The 22,828-nt window shown below is 40.6% G+C and overlaps 3 protein-coding genes across 3 annotated transcripts; all 3 read right to left on the reverse strand.

The window, feature by feature from the left end:
- Positions 1–5,571: 5,571 nt before the first annotated feature.
- Positions 5,572–8,220, reverse strand: LOC118374523 (homeobox protein Hox-A7-like). Its single transcript, XM_035760958.2, has 2 exons — positions 7,421–8,220; positions 5,572–5,954 (listed from the first exon to the last, which is right to left on the reverse strand). The coding sequence occupies exons 1-2, from the start codon at positions 7,779–7,781 to the stop codon at positions 5,572–5,574; spliced, it is 744 nt and encodes a 247-aa protein (XP_035616851.1). The 5' UTR covers positions 7,782–8,220.
- A 3,092-nt stretch (positions 8,221–11,312) lies between these two features.
- LOC118374528 (homeobox protein Hox-A9-like) lies at positions 11,313–16,287 on the reverse strand. The gene is made up of 2 exons (XM_035760962.2): positions 12,800–16,287; positions 11,313–12,408 (listed from the first exon to the last, which is right to left on the reverse strand). The coding sequence occupies exons 1-2, from the start codon at positions 13,347–13,349 to the stop codon at positions 12,164–12,166; spliced, it is 795 nt and encodes a 264-aa protein (XP_035616855.1). The 5' UTR covers positions 13,350–16,287; the 3' UTR covers positions 11,313–12,163.
- Positions 16,288–18,039: 1,752 nt separating this feature from the next.
- On the reverse strand, positions 18,040–20,644 carry LOC118374516 (homeobox protein Hox-A10-like). The gene is made up of 2 exons (XM_035760952.2): positions 19,622–20,644; positions 18,040–18,989 (listed from the first exon to the last, which is right to left on the reverse strand). The coding sequence occupies exons 1-2, from the start codon at positions 20,502–20,504 to the stop codon at positions 18,715–18,717; spliced, it is 1,158 nt and encodes a 385-aa protein (XP_035616845.1). The 5' UTR covers positions 20,505–20,644; the 3' UTR covers positions 18,040–18,714.
- Between the last annotated feature and the right edge of the window lie 2,184 nt (positions 20,645–22,828).

The following is a 22,828-nucleotide window of genomic DNA, read 5'->3' on the forward strand; positions in this document are numbered from 1 at the left end:
TCTAAACACATGTTTTAATCTAAACACATGTTGTAATCTAAACACATGTTGTAATCTAAACACATGTTTTAATCTAGACACATTTTGTAATCTAAACACATGTTGTAATCTTAACACATGTTGTAATCTAAACACATGTAATCTAAACACATGTTGTAATCTAAACACATGTAATCTAAACACATGTTGTAATCTAAACACATGTTTTAATCTAAACACATGTTGTAATCTAAACACATATTGTAATTTAAGCACAGATTAGAAGATACATTTTCAAAGAATGTCTGACGATAGGCGAAATAAACTTGATCATTTTGTGTAGGAATGTTCGTTCATTTTACATGGATAAATAACAAAGGGAAAATGAAATGATTTCCCTTGGCCTTGCTCGGCATCTTCCCCACACCCATTTCCTTCCATCAATAATGTCCTCGGAGTGAGGAAGCGAAAGAAGTAGGCTAAGTGATAAGTGTTGTCAAGTTTTCAAAATACAAATATAAGGCACTACGTAATGACAATCTAAAATTAGGTTCGAAATATGATATGAAGAAAGACATATATCGGTAACAGCAGAAGTAATAATAATGTAGGCCCAATCAATACAAGCGATACCAATAACAAACATATGACGACATTCATTTAGCACTATTTGATTATAGCTGCTGTTCATCGGTGTTGAGTTGCAGGTTTGTTGGTGTAAGGTAGAGATAAACTGTATATAGGCCTAGTTGATGAGAATGTGACTCTATAGCTGGAGCAGGGTTATATTAGTGTACAGGCAGGAAAGGCAGAGCGATAACGTTTTAAATAATGTAGCCTTACAAAAGAGACGTGGCTAGTAAACGGAAAATTGTGCAGTTAATCTGGAACGTCTATTTAGGCTACTAGAAACTGGGGCACGCGACTGCAGGTTTACAGTAGTCTCGTTTTGGCAACGAAGGCCCTAGTTATCCAAAATCCATTGGACTTCTGGGTCCTATAGTCCCCAAAAGACGATGGCCCGTATTTAGGCTATTACGACGCCCCACACAGTCAGTTTAGACTAGAGCGTCGGCACTAACTGCGTGAGGGATAAGTACGCTGTACGAAGGATGCAGACTCACAGCAGTAATAGGGCCCCTTCAGGCACTGCAGTAGCCGAGGAACAAGCTGCACTCAGGACCAGATGTGTACAGCGGTGTCTAAAGGAGCCCTGTATGCGAGCCCGGGTCTTACATTTCAGGGATAGTTTGAGAGCGCATACAAGCATGCTCCGGATGTTGGAAGGAGCAAGGATAGGTTCTGTGCTTTAGAATGTCCAGTAGTGTTTGTGATTGTGGCTTTAAAGAGGTTGTTAGGGAGTCTAAGAGCTAACATCTGATTCGTCAATGGCCAATAGAAACAAAATTCCCAAGAAATTATCCCACCCAGGGAAAGGGGGCAAATCAGGAAGTGCGAGAGTAAAAAAAAACGACCGGACTAGTTGCGTTCTACTCAAGAGTCTGCATCTGCTAGAAACGTAAAAAAAAAAGAAAAAAAAGAGAGAGAAAATAATCAGGATTAGGGACTCTGTGTGCGTGCTTGTGGCGCACAGAGCAGGGAGGGGCGCGTGCTCTCCAGATGGTAAAATGCTAACAATTTGAAATGCAGCTTCCTTGATGAGTGAGTAAAATGTCACGATGCTTCAGTTTTATTTGCTCATAAATTTAATTAGCTAGATAGGATGTATTACGTGCGTAACAGACAAAACTGTTCAAGCAGCATTTCAGATACCTTAGATTTTGTATAGTGTAGGGGAGTAGCAGCACGGCTATATTCTAATGTTTGGAGCTCGGAGCCTAAGGGTTTCACTGTACCCTGCAATCACACCTGGAACACTGTACATGTGACTATTAAACACTCTTAATCTGAATATATGAAATGTTTTCTCGACTAGTTTCATTACCACTGTAAATATCGAGGAGGATATTGAATTGGAGCCACTAAGGTAAACGGAACTCTAAACACATTTAAGAGGTGAACCATAACGGATTCAATTCTAAAACGCAACTCGTCGAAGAAAACTATGCAATCTGACACGCACGCATACAGTAATAAAATGCATCACAACAATAGGCTATTGTCTGGTACTTTTTCCATGGTATTGATGCCTATTGTGACATTTCGGTCTCTCGGTGTCTAATTTGTGTCATATTTTGAGGTAATAATATTGCCATATCAATTGTGACGTTTCGGTCTCACAGCCTCTATTCTATGACATCATTTGGAGGTGACAATCTATTGTTAAATGAATGGTGTCTATTGTGACGTTCTGGCTCTCTGTGATGTCCAGTGATCTTATGTAAAGAACACTTGACCATCTGTTGTCACAATCAGAACTCCATTTTAAGGGGGAGTGTATTTTCTTTCTGCCTGTGCTCATAATGATTGCATGTATTTCCTTCGGTGTTATCTCGTCATCAGGTCTTGATGTTTGACCATTCTGCAGGTCATTTGCATAACCCTACACCTTGCCATTTTCTATATCTAGTCTGAATTTACACAGACAAAATATATGTAGTATTAGCTCACCTATCATATAGTTTAATAACAAAACGTTGAGCACTACTGCTATTCAGAACAATACATTCCAGCTATAATGGGCCTTATGCAGTGCCAATGTAGAGGATTTAAAACTCGTATGAAAATGAATTGCATATTACCAGCAAAATAGCATTACTAGCATATTTTTTTTGTAGCCATATCGTTTCTAAATATTATAAGCGTGAACATCATCGAGATTAATGGGTCATTGATAAAAGGTCCTTTCGATGATGTGGTTCTGATGTTACATCATGGAGGAGAGGAAAATTGGAGCAAGAATACTCTAGATTAAGCTAATCTATAATTTCCTCAAATCAAAACAACTGCAACATCTGCCGAAACCATGCTATCATGATACAAACAGCAATGTACAACCGTGTTTTATGGTTTAACGAATAGCACGAATAAAAAGACAAAGGGAAGTTCTGTGTTGGCACAATTAACACAGAATGTAAATGAGAGAAAATGGACAAAACGCTGTGGCCAAAACACCACCACACTTCTCCCACAAGAGGGCGACAATGACTAGGCCTATTGGCCACAGTTCCAATTCGGAGCTGGTGAAAGACCATCCCATTTGAATAGCAACAAATAAACACAAATAGCATGCATCGCCAATAAATTATTCAAATCCTGATAATGATAAAGCATTTTTTACATTAGTACTGAATAACATATTTAGATAGGTCAAGCCCAGAGACCACAATCAACGAACCATAGCATTGATATTAATCATGCAAATAATTATCATATTGTTATTATCAAATGACATTTTCGGACATAACCCGTTTCTGAAAGCCATCGCTATTTAAAACTAAACAAGCATAGAAAGTTGTTTTTACTTGAATGCTCACTCTATTATGATTTTGCATGATTACAAAATCATATCCAATCATGATAAGCAAGTAGTATTCTTACCGTATGTGAGGTGTTCGGGTCTCATGGTGTGTGGTGATGTCACAGGGAGAGGACGGACAAGTGCCGCTGGCGCAAAGCGAACAGATCCCCTGTTTTGACAGCTGGATCCTGGACGAATCCAAACGCTCCCGGGATCAGGCAACGACGCACTCAACCCGTCCAATGTGCCAAACCGTCACGAGGACCCCGGTAATGAATCCAAACCGTCCGGTTCCATGAGAAGGGAGCTGCTCCTTGCACTGCGTGTTAAATAAACAACAACTAAAAAGCAAAACAGCGTTACCCCACGACGAAAAGAAATGGAAGAGCGAAAGCTTTTACATTACAGAAAGGGTTGGATGGCAGACACAGGCTTTTAAATGAGTGCGGTTCTATTCTGGAAAAGGAAATTATGTATAAAAAGTTCATGTTCACGGCTCCATGCCATGTGACCAGCGGTGACCAATGGGGAGCCGAGGAGCCTCGTAAAGTTGCATTGCAATGTTGTAAATTTTCATAAACAACAAGGGATTTATGACCCAGTGAGAGAGGGGAAGAAACAGAGAGGGAGAGGACGGGGCAGGTCAGAACTTGGGCGCCATTTTACCGAAAGGAGGGGGAATGCAGTAATTTCCCCTTCACAGTAGGCTACACACACACACACCCTGTACAGTCTGTGTCCTCATAGTGAGCATACTTTAGTCTCTTTATTAAGCAAATGTTGCATTGGTTAAATCTACTTTCCGTGCTAAATAGACTATGTTAAAATAGGCCACCGTGTTCTTATGTAATAGCGTATTTGTAGGCTCAGTATTTATTGTCATATAAAAACAAATGGTTTAAATGTCAAAATGCTAGAATAACTAAATGAACGTGAAAATGTCACTCATGCCTAATGTAGGGTAGGTAGTACCATCGATTTTGGCATGTAAGTTGAATTTCATAACGTTTTGGCTAAAGATTTCATCAATGTATGGTTGGCTTACAGGAAATTCGTTACGAAGCTATTTTTCAAACCGAATGGTCTTGTTTTTATTCGATTACTATTGCATCTTACATAATGTCACAATATGAATACCGCAGAGGGAAAGCGGTGAGTGTCGAATGCAGTCTATTTACACTAGTCACATTGCAAAACAAATGCTCATTTCTGAACACTGGACCGCTTCTCTTCTATAGCCTAGATTCAAATAAAACAAACACACAAATTCCCTAACTTACAGACTTACACGTGCAAGCAGACACTCACGTCCATAACAATGATATTGACCCTAGGCTATAGCTAGTTAGAATAATTGAAAGCAAAAAAGGAGATGAAAATAAAATAGCAACCACGACGTTACAATACAGTGTTTATAAGTCCTTCTTAGGCAGTGTTGAAATTCAGTGAGACAGTAGTAGGCTATAGGTTTAGTCTCTGACGTAAAATCTGAGGTAGGGTATACAAATTGGACATTTCATTTTTTTGATTGCTGTTTGGAAATCATGCAAATATCTATTCAAATCTCGACAAATCTCGACCCCAAAAGACAAGTTCTTACAACATTAGACATGATAACAGACAGCAGCGCAATGCAACGTTAATAAGCTACAGTTAAACGTTAAAGCCATATTCACCAGATGATTCAACATTTGCATTTATTTCGCTTTGAAATAGAGACAAAAAAGAGTGCGAAAAAGGTTCCTCGAAGTCAATTGAAACTGGAGGTAAATTCTTTGCATGAACGCAACGCAACCGTCGCCTTAGGTAGTTATCTGTTCAGGAATGTTATTTCAGTAGTAAAATATCTAATAGTTCCCAACGATTAACATTAAATATTGTATAACATTTACAGTAGACTTGTTCTACATTCAAAGATCAAATTGAGTTTTCATAGTAATAGCGTAGAGTAAATAGGTAGTATCCGTTCCCTTTCATCTTCCTTGAGCTATATTCATTTTTATAGCTATAGCCAGTGTTTTCACGAGCTTGTATATATTAAATGAGTGCGTCTCAATTTCAGCCCTGCAAGGCGTTTCCTCAATCAGGCTTCTAAGCTCTGATCGAACAGAGTGTATCGATTCTGTGACAGTCTGCATCTAGAACATTTCCTTAGTGACCAATATGAACATTTATGGAGTGTTTCTAATCGCCTCCTTGTCTCCATCTCCTCTTGCAGGGGTATCTGACGCCACACGGGTGGACTGGGAATCTCCGTCCTCGGCGTCCTCGGCCTTGGACTGTCCGTCGGTTACCGGATCACTGTCATCATCCTCGTTTACGTCCTCGCTGGTGGCACCGGGGGTCGAGCTTGAGGACTCGTCCTTGTGATCTTTCTTCCATTTCATCCTCCGGTTCTGGAACCAGATTTTGATTTGGCGCTCGGTCAGGCAGAGCACTTGTGCTATCTCTACGCGCCTCCGACGGGTCAGGTACCGGTTGAAGTGGAATTCTTTCTCCATCTCCAGTGTCTGGTACCGGGAGTAGGTCTGACGTCCACGCTTTCGGTTTGGATCTACAAGAGAAAAGGGTTTCAATCTGCTAGGTCCAATAATAAAAATACTAAAATACTAAAACCATGTTCTACACAAGCATGACATATGTAATAACTCTGATAATATCATGATATTGATAATGACATATGTGATTTTGCATTCATGTATTATTTATATAGAAGTTAATCAATTAATAAATAAAATCATTTTGTGCCTGTGACATTGTTACTAAGATGTCTTTCTCAAAATGTTTTAGGACAGTCAATGATGTTTTGCCTCATGTAGCCTATATACACTTCAATAAACGTTATTTTTGTAAAGACTTCCTTCCATTAAAAATATTCCAGCTGGGATTCTAGCCTGTAGCCTATAGCTAATGCCTCTCCAATTAGAAGCATGTGCTTGTCCACCACTTCTAGGTCATACCCACATAGCCCATAAGCAATTACTACTGCTAGTTTCATTGGTAGGGTATATCTTTATTAAACACTGGCTTGCCTACCAATTCCCTACTAGCCAGAAACTATACTATGAATAGGCTACCACTGCTCCAACCATTGACATTATTTACAACCACCATTAATATAGATTATATCCATGTCTACAAAAAGGTTTCTGAAACTGATGAGGATAATCACATCTGCTATCCCTATCCCATTCAAAATGTTGAACTGCAGAGCGCACGGTCACTGATTTACACTATATACAGGTAACTGCCAAAATAATGGAAACACTTGAGTAAATTAGGGATATAAAGTATACTGAAAGCAGGTGCTTCCACACAGGTTGGGTTCCTGAGTTAATTAAGCAATTAACACCCCATCATGCTTAGGGTCATATATAAAAATGTTGGGTAGGCCACTATTTTGGCTACCATGGCTATGCCCCCATAGGATGACAATGCCCCCATCCACAGGGCACGAGTTTTTAAATTATGTAAATCATGATGTAAATCATATGTGATAGCCCACTCATTCACCAGATCTCAACCCAATTAAACACTTATGGGAGATTCTGGAGCGTGGCTGAGACAGCATTCTCCACAACCATCAATAAAACACCAAATGGTGGAATTTCTGGTGTTAGAATGGTGTTCCAGACACTTGTAGAATCTATGCCAAGGAGCATTAAAGCTGTTCTGACTCGTGGTGCCCCAAATCCCTTTTAAGACACTTTATGTTGGTGTTTCCTTTATTTTGTCGTTACATAGTCTGGTATTTTATTGTCACAAAGGGGAGTAGAAGCAGTAAGAAAGCAGAGTCAAAAAGCATTGCAGAAGCGAAGGGATAATACGTTTATGGCCACAGAACTCATTACTTGCGCAATAAAAGTTGAACAATTCTTTCCATGAAATACCAATGGCTTCAAGTAATTATTTGCGCCATTAAGACCACGGTAAGTATCCCAAGGTTTTGTAGATTAATTGACATTACAGCAGAGCTCTGCAGGAGCCGGTTGGGAAGGAAGGACTCATCTTAGACAGTACCTGATGTTTTCATCCAGGGGTACATCCGGTAGTGTTTGTCCTCTTGCGAGGTGAGGGGCACCGGCTGGACACAGCTGTCCCCGAACAGATGACTCTGGTCGAAGGAGCTGCAGTGCAGACTGCGAATGTCCGGACCCTGGCCATAACCAGGGCTAAACATCGGGTGGCTCTGGTAGATTGCATTGTTCACGTTGTAAAGTCCGGACAGGGACGGTGGGAAGGCAGGGGCTGCGGCGTTGTGAGCAGATGCGGGTCCTTCTCCATCGGGTACAAGAGTGCACGAACCTAGGTCTGCGTTTGGGAAGAAAGAACCGCTCGCCGTATATTTGTTAAAAAGACCATCCACATAATAAGAACTCATATTTTTTTCTCTGTGATTTGTTGGGCCAGAATCTTCAGTGTCGTTTTTACGAGGTAGTGTGATATATGACAGCAATACACCCTGGATTTACACCAAACCCCATTTTCCCCAGGACCAAAGAACTCACCCACGTGATCCACCCCTGTGACCGATTTAGCCAATCACCGGTGGGGCCAGAGATTTCATTATAATGCACAGACTGCAGAGTAGGAGGGCCATTCCATTGTAACAGAGTGATGGTGAGACTCCGAATTTTCACTTAAAAATATATGTCAAACAAAAAACAGTGGAAATTTGTAAAAGTACCCATTGTGCATAGTTGTATGATTTATTTAACTTTGCAATCATTGTTTTTTGTTAGACATTTTAAAGTGGACAATCTGAGTCTCAGCATCACTCTGTTACCATGGCTTTTCCCAGGATTACACACACACACACACACACACACACACACACACACACACACACACACACACACACACACACACACACACACACACACACACACACACACACACACACCTTCTCTTCCTTTGGACACACACCCTCTCATACATGATAATTGTATTATAGGCTACAAAGTACTGATCAATTCAAAGTTGAAACATTTTACAATTTACAACTTCTTTGATATTGTGGTGATTGAAATAATACCATTTACAATTGTAAATATTTTTCAGTTACCATTGTTACATCTCAAATAAGATAATATAAAAGTAATTGTTGCAAGTAAGTATAGGCCTAAGTGAAATATATGATAATTATTTTGAGTGGTAACCTAATGCTAGATTAAACAAAGTAACAAAGTATTAACTATTTTTCAATATATATATATATTGAAAAAAATACCATTGAAAAAGACCATTGAATGTATTAGGATATATTAGGATAGGTCAGTAAATCCCAAAAAGAATCCTCCCAAAATATGTAAAACACACATTTAACGAGGGATAGCTATACATATTTATATGCAATAGGCCGTGGCCTAATTTTGGTAACGTTTATGTAAATTCTTCCGCATTCCACAATGTTATCTGGAAAAAAAACAGAAGGGACAAAAAACAACTAAATTCTATATGTGGAGTTACTGAGCATATAGCTAACTGATTTAGGCTCATCTAAATACCACCAAACATATGATATTTTAGTACGCCATATCATAATATTCCAAAATTGATTAGCCTAAAGCAAATTGAATTTTATGTAGGGCTATTGCAAATGTAGAGTATGAAAGATAAGCCTATTTGAAAAGGGCAAATTATTTTCCAATTACTTTACGAATCATATGTACAAACCATTTGTTGAAAAAGCACTTATGTTTACTATTCCTATAGGCCTAAACTAAAGATGGAAATAAACACATTTGAACTAAAATAGTTAGGCCTTCTAAAAGCCTGATTTATTTCATTTGACACGTGGAACAACTACGTTTCAGGTTTTTCTGTAGAGTCAAGTAAAATATAGGCCTACACGTACAAACATTTTTTTTTTACTAGACTAAGACGTACTATTTTAAATGTTTTATGTATATTATTATTAAATATGAAATACTGCCGCGGATGTGTCAACGTCTACAAGAGCTGACATCATTATACAGACTATAATAGCAAGCATCAATTAGAATTACAATGTTATAAAACGAAAATCCACGAATAGGCCAAAACATGTCAAAATATGTTCATCCGAAATTAATCAGAAAGGGTAAGTGTTTAAACGAGGCCATTTTGAGCCTTGTTATGGAACATCAGCGCCATCCTCTGGTCACTACACGTAGTTGCAGTGTGGAAAAGGTGCAGTGCCCTGAGAACTGGAATCACACCCATTCCCCATTAGGGGCCAAATCCATAAATAAATCACATAATAGGAATGCGATTAATGTATGTGGCTCTCATTGCCTGCAGTTCTATTTCCACATGGAATATAGATGTTGGAGGTCCGATGATGACAATCGAGAGTAGTATATCTAAAATGTTCATGTTGGTCTCATCTATACTGAGATTAGGTCTTGACTCATATAATGCTGTTGTTTTATTGCCCTTTTTGTTTTTTCAGCGCGTGAACAGAACACTAGCTACTACCAGAGAAACTGAGAGAGAACTTTCCCAGGCCAGGTACAAACAAAGGGTCGCTCGAGATGACCATGAGTCCGGCGAGCAACATTCGGGGGAGAGGCCAATAAAGCTGATCATTTCCGCTCGGCCTTTTGTCCATGCTGCAGTCCCACAGAAAAGAGAAAAAACAAATGGGTGCCGAGTTCTGGAAACGGTCTAATTGTGTCTGGACGGCCATAAACCCATTAAAAGTGGAATGCCAGACAGTATAGCAGACCAGGCGTTTTATTGCTATGTCTCTGGCTGAGCCTTTGAAGTTTGGGGTCCATCTGCGTCCTCGAGGCCTAGCGCGTCACAACACCGCTATATGGCTCCATACAACTGCAATTTCCTTGTTTTTAAAGCTAAAGCTAATATATTCGTTAAAATATATGTGCGTGTCTGATGTGAATGATGTTGTCTGATAAAACAAGAGCGGTTCTGTGAGGATGTGGCTTTACAGTTCCATGGTCACAAGTAGGCCTATCTATAATTTCAATTTTTATTGGCTACTCTTTGTCGATATAAATTGTTTGCTAGGCTACAGAGCAGATTTGAGGGAACTTCTCTAGATTTATAATCCAAATGTTTTTGGTGAAAGCAGGCCCACATCGATAGACCTAACTCATTCTTGATACAAATGTTAAATAGAAGCTCATATCAAATATATTGTAATCTGAATGACGCCAAAGCTACATTTTAAATAGTAAATCTTTGAACGCTGAATACGTCGACCGCCCTGATCATGTAGACGGTTTCAAAACATAGCGACCATTATGTGTCCAGAAGCACCGGGTCTAAACTGAGCGGTGGTGTCAGATCATAGCTGAAGAATACATATACTACATTATTTTAGGCATCAGCTGTCAAAGCTTTCGACATCTTTCTTGTGTTGTGTCCTCTCGCCCTGCAGCGCTTTGCACCCCATAAACGGTTATAGTGGTAATTGTATTTTATGGCTGTATACAGCTAACAACCTCCTCTGCCAAGGAGCGCGGAGCAGAGCAGAGCAGCAAGCGTGCAGCGATCCGCCGGGCCGGCCTGTTTTCCCGGACTACAGACTGTTTGAACCCCCCACATATATACCGTTTTATAGTGTGTGTGTGTTGCGTGCGAGCTTGAAGGAAGAATAACAAAATACGCGTTCAAAATATCGAATTCCCTCACGGAAAATGAAATAAATGGGTAATTTGTATTATTTTCTAACACCCCGTGAATAGTTCTTTTGCTAGTATTATTACAATATTTTGTTTGAGAGAAAATATATGTGCAAACTAATGTTAGAATAGTCCTATACACATTACATCTGGTAAACTACAATACATCTGAGTGTCAATAGCTTTAAGAATTTGAGCATCTTTTAGAGCATCACATTAATTTGAATTAAATCAGAGTGAACAGTGACATACATGCACAAGAAATTATAATAATTCAACGTGGCTGCATTCGCAGATATAATTTGTTTTATTCAATAAATAGTACAAATTACATTTGAGAACCAAAAATCTGAAAGTCCCCAGACCATGAGGTATTCATTAGGTAGCATACAGTGTTTCTGTTTATTTAGTCTCTCTCCTTTCTAACAAATATGTCCTCTCAAATGTTACTCCCTGAAATTCAGACGTATTTTACGATCTATACAAGCATTCTGTCTCTTCACAACGAAAAGTCATGTTAAAATGAAATGAGGTTCTTGCAATTATAGGTAGTTGAGAGACAGTATGTAGCTTCTAGTAACATTATCAACAGGCCAATATGCATTTTAAAGAGGCTTTTTGATGGTCATGCACCCGCTTCAAAATGCCACCATTACGTTAGCCTATCCCTCCAACTCAAATCGACCAATAGTTGAAATAACGACAACAACAAAAACATTTGAAACTAAATTCAGTTTAACCTGAAATACAAATAGGCCTATATCTACAAACCGGAGAACACACACATAGCTACTCACATCCACACACAAACGAGCACAGAGAACAGGCCTATCAATAGGGTACATGCCTTGCACAGATGCCCTCACAGCCGAGGCATTAATTCATTCATTAACATCCTAATAACAATAACAAAAAATAATGCGCACTGCTAAATTGTGCAATATAAAGGTAGTTAGTTGCATCAAAACGACGAGTAGAGCCGGACATGCTTTTTACAAGACACATAACAGCTTCTGTTAGGGATAAAACAATGAAACAACGACTATAAAAATGCAGTCCAGCAGAGAAAGAGCCTTTTCACAGATACCCCTCTTATTTCGGATATGTTTTTACGTTCTCATTCAATCAATCATACCTAGAAATCATCTTTCGGTCCACCATCTTTATTACATTTCTTCATCTTCATTCTGCGGTTCTGAAACCAGATTTTGACTTGTCTCTCCGTAAGGTTGAGCTGCCTCGCGACCTCGAACCTACGGTCCCGCGTGAGGTACGTGTTAAAGAGGAACTCTTTCTCCAGCTCGAGGATCTGGTGCTTGGTGTATGGACAGCGCTTTTTTCTCGTGGCGCTAGCGTGGAGCCAGTTGGATACCGGGTTATCTGGAGAGAAGGAGTGCGAGACGAGACTGGTGTGAGCCCGGTGCTGCTGGGCAAAATGTCATAAAAACATATGAACCACAAGGGACGAGGCTGACAACAAAAGCTCTGGATATTAATTCTGAATATAAAAATATAAATGCGTTCCAAAGTAGCAATGCACTCCCATTCTTGCCTCTTGCTCCTGTTTAAAATCTGAAACCCATATTATTAGAACACGGAAATGAGTGAGAGAACGCTAGCCTATTATCAAGTCGCTATAAATGAATGGCACGCCTTGAATGGCATATTTTCAAACACGCGCCTCCTCTACCACTCACACATTTCTTTCTGCATCCCTACAGCTTTACAGAACATAGCATGGCCAAATGTCAAAGGATGAAGCAGCACTTACTTGGATCAAGGGCCGGTTTCTCCTCGTTCAGGTCCCCGGTCTGGCCTGGTAGTGTGTCCTTGTCCACCGGGGATGCAGTCGCCGCCGTTCCTTCGGCGAAATCGGACAGGAGCAGCGCCGTGTGGGATCCAGGCAGCACGCTGTCCGCTCCCGCATCCAGGCTCTCGGATTTGATCCCGTAGTGGTGACTCGTTGGTAATCCAGTTAAAGGCAAGGACCCTGACATGGGCTCCAGCAGCCAGGACTGCATGTAGCGACCCTCCAGGTCGCCTGGAGCCGGGCTTAGGTGATTCCCGTAAGGGTGGTGGTACACCGACGACACGGTGGCTGGAAACTGGGTCGGTACATGGCCCCAGGACGGGCTGAAGACCGGGGCTTTCGTCGGGAAGGTGCAGGGCCCAAGCTCAGTGTGATCGGTGATCGATGTGGGCTGCCTCGCGTGCTGGAGCCCCCCCGGACCGGAGGAGTATCTAGGCGCGGAGAGCGCCTCACTCTCAGGCAAGATGAGGGAGTCGACGTAGTAGCTAGTCAACGTTCCAGATGTCGACATGGCAAAAGAGACTTTCACATGTACGCACACATACACTGATACTTACAAATACAAGCGCGACACACACACCACACACACCACACACACATACACTGATACTTACAAATACAAGCGCGACACACACACACATACACATACACACGCACTAAACCCCACTCTCACAAGATAAAAATCTGAAGAAATCAAGTAGCAACTTGGCACCACTAAGAACTACAGTCTACTAATAGTTCGGACGCAGGGCTGCCATTCTATTGGGTGATGCGCGCACGTGATCACAAAGGCTGAACAATAAATAATAAATCAATCCCTTTGACTATTAAATGCTCGCGGGTCTCTTGTCTTAAAACGTGACAACGTCTAGTTTTAAAAGCAAATTATTATTATTTTACATGATTAGTACGCAATTTCTGATATAAATGTTGGCCCGTGACAAGGGAGAGGCTGAACTCCATTGAGAAAAATACAATTGAAAAATACCATTGAAAGTATCTGTCCCTGTTAGCATAGGCCAGTAAATCCCCCAAATAATTCTCCCAAATGAGGTAAAACACACATTTAACGAGGGATATCTACGCATACGTTACAGGGTAATAAGCATTACCAATGATACTCACAACAAAACACGCAGTGGCTGAAATGAACCAGAACAACTTCTCCATATAGGGGCTGATTAACAAAACCAAATGTTTCTATGGCGCAAAATAACGTACATTATGAAGATATTATTCCTTAAAACGAATGCTCTGGGACGCTTTCCATCCTAGTATGTAACCTCTTTCATCTTCCGTCAAAATGTTTCAACCTTTCATATTTCCATTGTCTTCGAACCAGAGAAAGTTATGTCCAAACATTCCCAAAGAAAAAACGTTTTACGCACACCCCCTATTAAAGATAAGCACATCATGTTGTGCTATATCGTGCTATTTTGTATAGCCTATTAACATATGAGTTTGGTATTATACAATAATAATATAGTATCAGATTAAAGACTAATCGGACAAAAACCCTGCTGAGAATAATACTTTATTTTTTTGTTTTAACTTTATTTAACCAGGCAAGTCAGTTAAGAACAAATTCTTATTTTCAATGACGGCCTAGGAACAGTGGGTTAACTGCCTGTTCAGGGGCGATGATATTGTTTATATATCAGCTACTGAAAAAAAAAATATTTCAGTAAATGTAAGATTATTTTGAGCATGAAAATGGAAATTAGTATAGAATTGTATTTGTGTTTGCATAGTAGGCCCATTTACTCACAGCTATAGAACCCTAATATGTTCGTTAATTTACTGATGTCTTAAAAAATTACATTTGGAAAAAAATCATGCTATTGTCCTAGGCTAATATTATATTCGTATATCCATGGACAAGATAAAAACGTATTCTGGTTATTAAACAGAACCGAGGAATTCAACCACTTGTATATTGAGCCTACAGAAGAAGAAAAAACATACATGTTCATTCATGTATCTCAATAGCCTAATGGTGAAGAATAAAAGCATGGCCTAGTTGTGGCATATTTCAATAATTCAGCTAAAACAAATAAACGACAATTATGAAAACTCGTCGTATAAAATAATGTGCACATAGTAGCATGTAAATCGATACCTGGCTTCTTTTTTAAATACATTATCCTATTAAATACATTATCCTATTATTACTAGGAATGTTATTAGCCTATAATGAGAGACCACTATCATAAGAAACACTAGCACTATTACAAATATCAGCACTATCGAGTCAATTATGAAATCCGCCGTGGCTAACGAAAACAACAATGCACTATTAAGTAGAAAATTATAACAAAGATAGCATTATGTAAACTACTAAATCACTTAGAAGTTTAGGAGTTTCCCTACAAAAAAATGGAGATCGGCCTACGTCGTGACATTTACATGCAACTAATAGATAATAGATAGGCACTAGTTTACAAATGGGGTTGTTTATGTCATTCAGACACATATATCACGTTGTAATCAAATTTGATAATAACACATTTTCAATCTCCAGCCACATAGACTGTCCTCTTGGCTTCCGCACGGGTGCATCAATTCTGACACAGGCTCCTGAACAGCTTCTATCCCCAAGCCATAAGAGTAATAAATAGCTAACTAAATAGCTAGCAAAATGGCCACAATGACTATCTGAGTTGACCCTTGTATTTTATTTTTGCAAAGTCTCTATGCACACTCACAGGATACTACACACTCACTCACGCACACTGACAATCCAACACACACACACAAACACTCACTCCATCATGTGTTCACACACACACACAATATTAACATACATTTATACTGACTCTACACACACCCGTTGACATACAATCATAATATACGCTGCTGCTACTCTGTTCATCATACATCCTGATGCCTAGTCACCTTACCCCTATAGGCCTGCCTACATATCTACCTCTACCACTGCAGTATCCCTGCACATTGTAAATATGGCATTGGAACTGACTGACGCTGTATATAGAACGCGGACTTACTTTCGCGTATACTTCTCATTTCTTATTTTTATTTCCTATGTGTTTTGGGTCTACCTCGTGTTATTTTTAGTATTACATTGTTATTGATTATTGCATTGTTGAGGTTAGAGCTTGCAAGAATGGCATTTCACTGTAATTGTGCATGTGACATTAAAACTTGAAACACGAAATATAAACCAAGACAGGGACGCTGGAAATTATAGTCAAGCCTACACTATATATGCATTTGATTTCCAGGTGTACCTTTTGAATGGATAAGCAACACAACACAAACTAATACTTGTGGGGTAACTAATACATGTGGGGTAATTCAAGAGCAGGTGAGAAGCTACTGAACGTGCACCCCAAGTCTGGACACAACATATGATACTATATGGACTAGTAGGAAGACTAGGAGGAAACGCCTGCGTAACACTTTACAGACATTGTGTCGAACCTTGCACCCCCCCCCCCCGCCATAGCCTTAGAGAATGGAGATAGCTGCACACAGAATACGTGTTCTATTTATTACCATCCAATAAAAGTGAAAGCTAGGCCAACACCCTACATGGCCACAGGCGGTTCACTGCTGCTAAAGAATCCACTCCAGCATATTTTCCTACTGAATGAAAAAACAGTAGGCTGTGCCACACACCTATAACTGAACAGATACTATTTCATCCTCGAACGTATACCACTGTGCAGAATCAGATAATGCATGGATGAAAATGTGTTAGAGACATTAGAAACAAACAAAGAGGATAGTGGATAGGGAAAGGCTATGCGCACTAAAACACAGAACAGACAGGCATTTTCAAAAGAAAAGACACAAGGGAAGGCAATGGCACTTTAAGGCTGTAAACTAAATCAGGGTGTTTTTCAACACGGACCCAGTTAACCGCAGGGGCTATTTACTTATTTTGCCCACAGATAACAGCTTGTCTGGCGGATCTAAATATCGCCATAAAGCCCTTCGCCTCTTTTGTGTTCTGGATATATTGCGCAGCGGAAGCATCCGGCTCTATTGCCCACCGGCGCGCCACTGAGGTCGCTGTTGCCCACTCAACTTCCCCTTCCTTTCCAATGCAGTGGTCGTAACCGAGGCCTTGTCTGACGTCGCCGCGTCACGACTGACAGAAAACATGCTTATAGCTTTACGCTAATTCAAAGTCCAACCCTCCTATAACTGAGCTTTTTACCAAGATAAATATAGGACGCATGCAGCCAGGGGCTTAATTTAACTATGAAAAATAACAAATAGAGGTTGTATAAATATTACTGACGATATGATAAGAGATATACACGACAGCAAGTCTTTCCCAACAGGTAAGGAAATAAGAAAGGTCCTATTTTTTATTTATGTCACCACAAATAACACTTCCAATACTATTCAATATTATCAAATCCAGTTAAATTGCACGTGTCCCAGATTAAGTTGACTGACGTTTCGATGTATTAAACTGGGCCAATTAAGACAGTGTCGTGTTGTAGAGGTAGAAAATTGATCCCAACAACATGAAACTACCTAAACCACTCCACAGTCCGCTCGACGCCTCAAGACGCACAGCAGCCAATGCATAACGCCACGTCTTCTTTTGGTTTTCGATCTCAATCACCCATGCTGTTCATAAGAGGCCTGTATTAAAAATAGCCTACAATGTTTTTACATGTTCAGTATCAAATCCTACGCTCGAAACCTGAATGTTTTAAACATGTGGTGATCCGAAAACCCAAATCCAAAACAACAAATTGACTCACCCACTCATCGAAGTTATTGCGCTATTCCAATCACAAGAAAAAAGAAGATGACTTCGTCAAATTCTGTCTAAATGTAGTGTAACTTTCTACGACTGTCTCTAGCCTCCTCTCCGGCTTAATGGCTCTCTCGACTGAAGCCAGTCTTTGGGGAGAGTGAAAATCGTCATATACGAGCAAGTCATAAAACTCTACTAAAGCCGGTTAGGCTTGCAGCGTTCTATGCCTATACTGCTGAGACATAATGGCTGGTGTCATATCTAAATCGTTTCCGAGAGCTACTCCATGGATCCTAAAAACATTTCTGAAGAAAAAAGCCAAGCAATGCACAAGCAACCCAAAGTGCACTTACAACCTCAACTGGCCTGTACAAAATGCCTATTCTCTTTACAAACAAATAATTAGCGAGAAATACAGAGTTCTGAACAAGGACATCAAAAGCATACTAATCCACTTTTTGTGAACTGATAATTTATTACGCAATACACGAAAACACAACCTCATATGTACATAATGATATACACAACAAAAACTATTTCACAACGTAGACTGCTCACGTAGCCTACATTTCCCTTAGTTCGAGTCTGCACAACAATATTATCCTAAAGTAGATCAAATGTATCTTGTTCTATGTACACTTACAATCAGCTCATCATAATATCTCCATACATTACATCGGAAGAATACATTTACAGGGCGACTCATCTTATTCCCTACAGGCCTTACATTTTAGTGTGATCCACATTGCAAAATGCAGGAAAAGATGGATTTGAATCATGTTGTTTCATGCAGTATAAATGTAAAGGAAACTCCCCACATATATGCAATATAAATTTACATCTCAATATTTATTTTTAAGTAGGCTACAATCCTATAAGACCCAAAGCAAATTCCTTCCATTGTTTTACTCAACACACCTATCCCAACAAGTGACAGCAACAGAACCGAATCAACGAACAATTAAGAAAAAATAAAGAAAAAGAGAAAACCCAATAACATTCACGTTTTACCAGTAGCTTATATAGGACGATGCAAAGACAATGTTTTTATGTAGGCCTATTAAAGATGTGCCCTTTACATCTTGCATTTTAACTAAAGCTAGTTCAATACAAAGCTTATTGAAAACATTCAAAGTTATCACGAGAAACCAAAATTTGACGTGAGCTCACGAATCCTGTTTTCCCGTGTCATTTTCTTCAGTTTCATTCTGCGATTCTGGAACCATATTTTGACCTGCCTGTCCGTCAGGTGCACGCTCCTACTGATCTCTAGGCGACGCTCGCGAGTCAGGTACATGTTGTAGAGGAACTCCTTCTCGAGCTCCAGTGTTTGGTGCTTGGTGTATGGGCAACGTTTCTTCCGTCCGCTTTTTGCTGTTAGCCAGTTGGCCGTGCATTCGCTTTCTGTGTCTCCTAAAGAAAATGGTATACATGTTTTCAGGCTATCAACTATGTATGTAAGATATAAGATAGGTTGTGTGTGTGTGTTGTGCAAGTCAATGGTTTGATATAGGTATTTTCATAAGGACGGTTCCATGGCCTTGTGTACTTTGCTTGGACTTGAAACATTTGCTAATAATAACAAAAGAAAATCAGAAATGTACAACATTTTCTATCATTCTAGATCTACTATAATAAGAACAAATATCACCGCCCCAAAATAAAAACGGTTTTAGTAGCCTATTTGTTCATTTTTTGACCAAAGAAACAAACTCCTAAAATGTCAAATAAACCTGCAGTAGTCTAAGCCTAAGCAAGTAATTGCATTTATTCTCAATAATACACGTTTCTTTTTTACCACAGTATTTTTATTGGTTTACTTCTATTCCTTTTTCAAAACTTTAACACCCGCTTGACTTTTAGGCAGCGAAATTCTCTGAACTAAATAAAAACTGACCTTTGAATGCAAAAGACGAAATCAGTCTCTCGGCAGGTGTTACCATATAACCTTTTTACGCATCCCCATACCTGCTTTACTATACAGCCCGCAATAAAACCAACCGTGGCAGAGTGAGTGACCACACCTTTTAATGACCTCAGCTCACCTTTAGGTGTTTTCGCTGGCTTCTCCTTCTCGAGCTCCTCTTCAGCTTCCTCGGGAGATGAAGGTTCCGCGTCGGAGGACGCTCGTGCCTCCTCGTCCCCCAGTGGGGCGTGCGTCTGCTGGGGCTGGGACGCGGTACCGGAAGACAGAACCTCCTCGGTGTCTCTTCTCTTGTAAGCCGCCGTGGCTGAACAGGCTAAGGCTGAGGACGGTGGGGGGATCGGGGTGTGGAAGCGAGTATGTGCAGGGGGGTGTAGGCCAAAGTGAGAATGAGAGGGGTTCGATTGGGCGCCGTGGTAAACTTTATGAGAGTGTGCGTGCATCTGAGACAAGCGGAAGTAGCCAGGCACTGGTACAGTACCCCCACCACCGCCGCCGTCGGTGACTGTGCACGAGCCTGGGCCTGTCGTGGTTAGCCTGGAGTATGTCAGGTCTTCGGCGGTCGAGGCTTTGGGGCACTTCTGCGGCTCGTAGAGACAGTACGCGCTCTCCTCCTTAATGCTCGGCGGGAACGAGCAGGGCGCGACCTGGGGACCCACAGTTTGTTGCTGGTCCATTCGGCACGACCTCTGCGCGTCCATCCACATCTCCATGCCTGACATATACGCGCCTGACGCGGCAGACATCATGTTTTGGGGACCTGCGTCGCTCCGCTTGCCTATACCTGGGAAGTATCCACAGTTCTGTAGCCCGTAAGACACCTCTGATGCGGCGTTATGGGGCAGACACACGCTGCTGCCCGGGTAGTAGTGTCCCCCTCCACCCTCGGTCCGGCCGCTGATCAGAGAATCCACAAAAAACGCGTTTCCTGCGGGGCTGTCCGAGCATGCCATTATTGTGGTGTATTTTGGCGAGGGGAGAAGATAGCCCTTTCTGGTTGACATTTCTTGTGCAAAACATGCTGGATATGATTAGAGGTACCCCCTCTCCACCGTGCAGACTCTGGAGCCAATAGGAACGCTCGGATACGCAGAGCCCCTCCCCTTCCAGAGCCACGTAGCAACCCGGACCATATCCATCATGGGTCTGAGGCAGATAAAGGAGACAGCACAGCAATCAGTGGGTATCTCTCACCTCGCTTTAATGCACCACCATAACGCGGGAGGGGCGAGGCCCTATGTGCAGAATGCAAACATTCGAAAATAAAAAAAGAGGTATATGCACGTCCATGCATGAGCATAGGGGGGTTGTGCAGCATACCTATCGACTATCAATTTGGTTTGCAGCATTAAGAGAAGTTTGTCTGAACCCCTATCCGTTTGAACTGTGGATAACATAAAAGTATTATAATAAAAGTATTCGTTTTGTTATACGCCCTATATGGCTCCCTATTGCTCCCTATGCCTCTATAGTTAATACATTCCATATGCATATATCTCACAGAAGAAGACAACATGGAAACCATTTTAGTTTCAAATAAGGCACAGACGCAACAACAGGCCCAATAAAGGCCTATACCTTTTCATGCGCAAACATTTTCAACAATCGTGTAAGGCAGTGTAAGTAAACAGGGCGTAAACACGAATAGAACACGACACTTTCCTTTACAGTGCTTTAATAAAAGAGATCACTGCCTGGGTCTAATTCATTGACAAGTCAATTGGTTTTAGAGAAATAAAAGACTGATGAAGGCAGCAGGCCTAATTACCAGGAACATAATAAGCTTCACGCACGGCAACTGCATCGGTTTTCAAAGGAGTTGTTGCTTTACATCTATTTCATATATATATATATATAAGATATACATATGGTGATATCAAAAGAGACTAGCAGCACTAGATTCAAATAGCAGCACTAGATTATTTTGGGGTGTAAATAATTGTACATTTAGCATCGAAGCGTGATAACATAAAGCCTGCTGATGTACATTGTGTGTGATTACCATGTGTAAAAGCGTGTTATAGCCTAAAGGCATTGTAAAATAAAAACTATTGCAGATGTTAATTACTAGGATTTTATCGAAATATAAAAAGGTGTGCCATGTCCTATCTGTACATGCATTATTCACACAACTCATCACACGTGCATAACATCACTGTGGGTTATAGGTATACATTTAAGGACACATTTATGTTTTGGGGGTTTCAATGACCATGTTTACGTACTTGCTCAGGTTATTCCCTTTTCCCTTTAGGGGTATTATAGGGACACAATTGGTATCCCTCCATTTTGTTGCGTCCATGGTGTGCTGCGCCTTCTCTCCATCCCCAGGTTGAAGTTAATATCGGACAGCTTTGACCATTACCAGGACCAGGTGGCTTGTGGCCTCCCGGCTCGGTTTTCACCCTGTGGTGTCCATCTGAAGGCAAAATGGAAATATAATTATACATTAACATGTTAAAACAGCATGCCCATTAGATGCCCATTTCTACATCATTATATAGGTTCATAGTTGTAGGTCTAGTGTGATATAGGCTACTCGAGGGTTAGAAATTATTTCAAATTCCACTGTCAGGAAGAATTACATCTAATATAATATGTCTCACAATTAAACATAGATGTGAAACTGGTATTAGTTTATTCAGTTCTAAAGTATAAGGAAGGAAAATGTTTATATGATGCATAACTGGGGTTGACTATATACCGGGGACGAATGCCGTGCGCCAACCATTTATTTTGCCTGTTCTATGAAATTAACAATGAGTAAACTTTGCATAACATTATGTGTGAACTTTACTACCAGACACATCAGCAAAAACACCATCAGCAAAAAATATCCTATGATCTTATGAAGTATCAGCCATTGGAACTTCAACACTCAATGTTGACATTAATTAATGTTGTGCACATGCAGCTCGGAAACGTCAGCACACACCCCACGCTCCTGTATTGACTTGTAGCCTATCAGTTATATCTCCGTGTTACAGTTATTAGCCTAATTGTGGCTACTAAATCTTCATTTCACAGCTGTCCAGCTATCATTTCCACCAAAACAGTTTACTCTGGCCAATGTCTTTGATCAACCTTATATAATGGTGGCCGGGGAGACCGTTTCGAACGGATCATGTTCGTCGCGTGTGCAGTTATGAACAATAATGCGGATTTTTATTACATCCGGCGGAAGTATTTATTTTTCACGAGAAACAAAGGAGTAGGAGACGGGAGTCCACGCGCATGCAACAGCCATGGAGAACCCCCCTCGCCTCTTGGACTGATACCGAATATCTCCCCCTCTGTTTAGCTTTCTATAACAGGAAGGAAAGGGACA

The sequence above is a fragment of the Oncorhynchus keta genome, chromosome 20 (genome assembly GCF_023373465.1).
Source record: "Oncorhynchus keta strain PuntledgeMale-10-30-2019 chromosome 20, Oket_V2, whole genome shotgun sequence".
Lineage (NCBI taxonomy): Eukaryota > Metazoa > Chordata > Actinopteri > Salmoniformes > Salmonidae > Oncorhynchus > Oncorhynchus keta.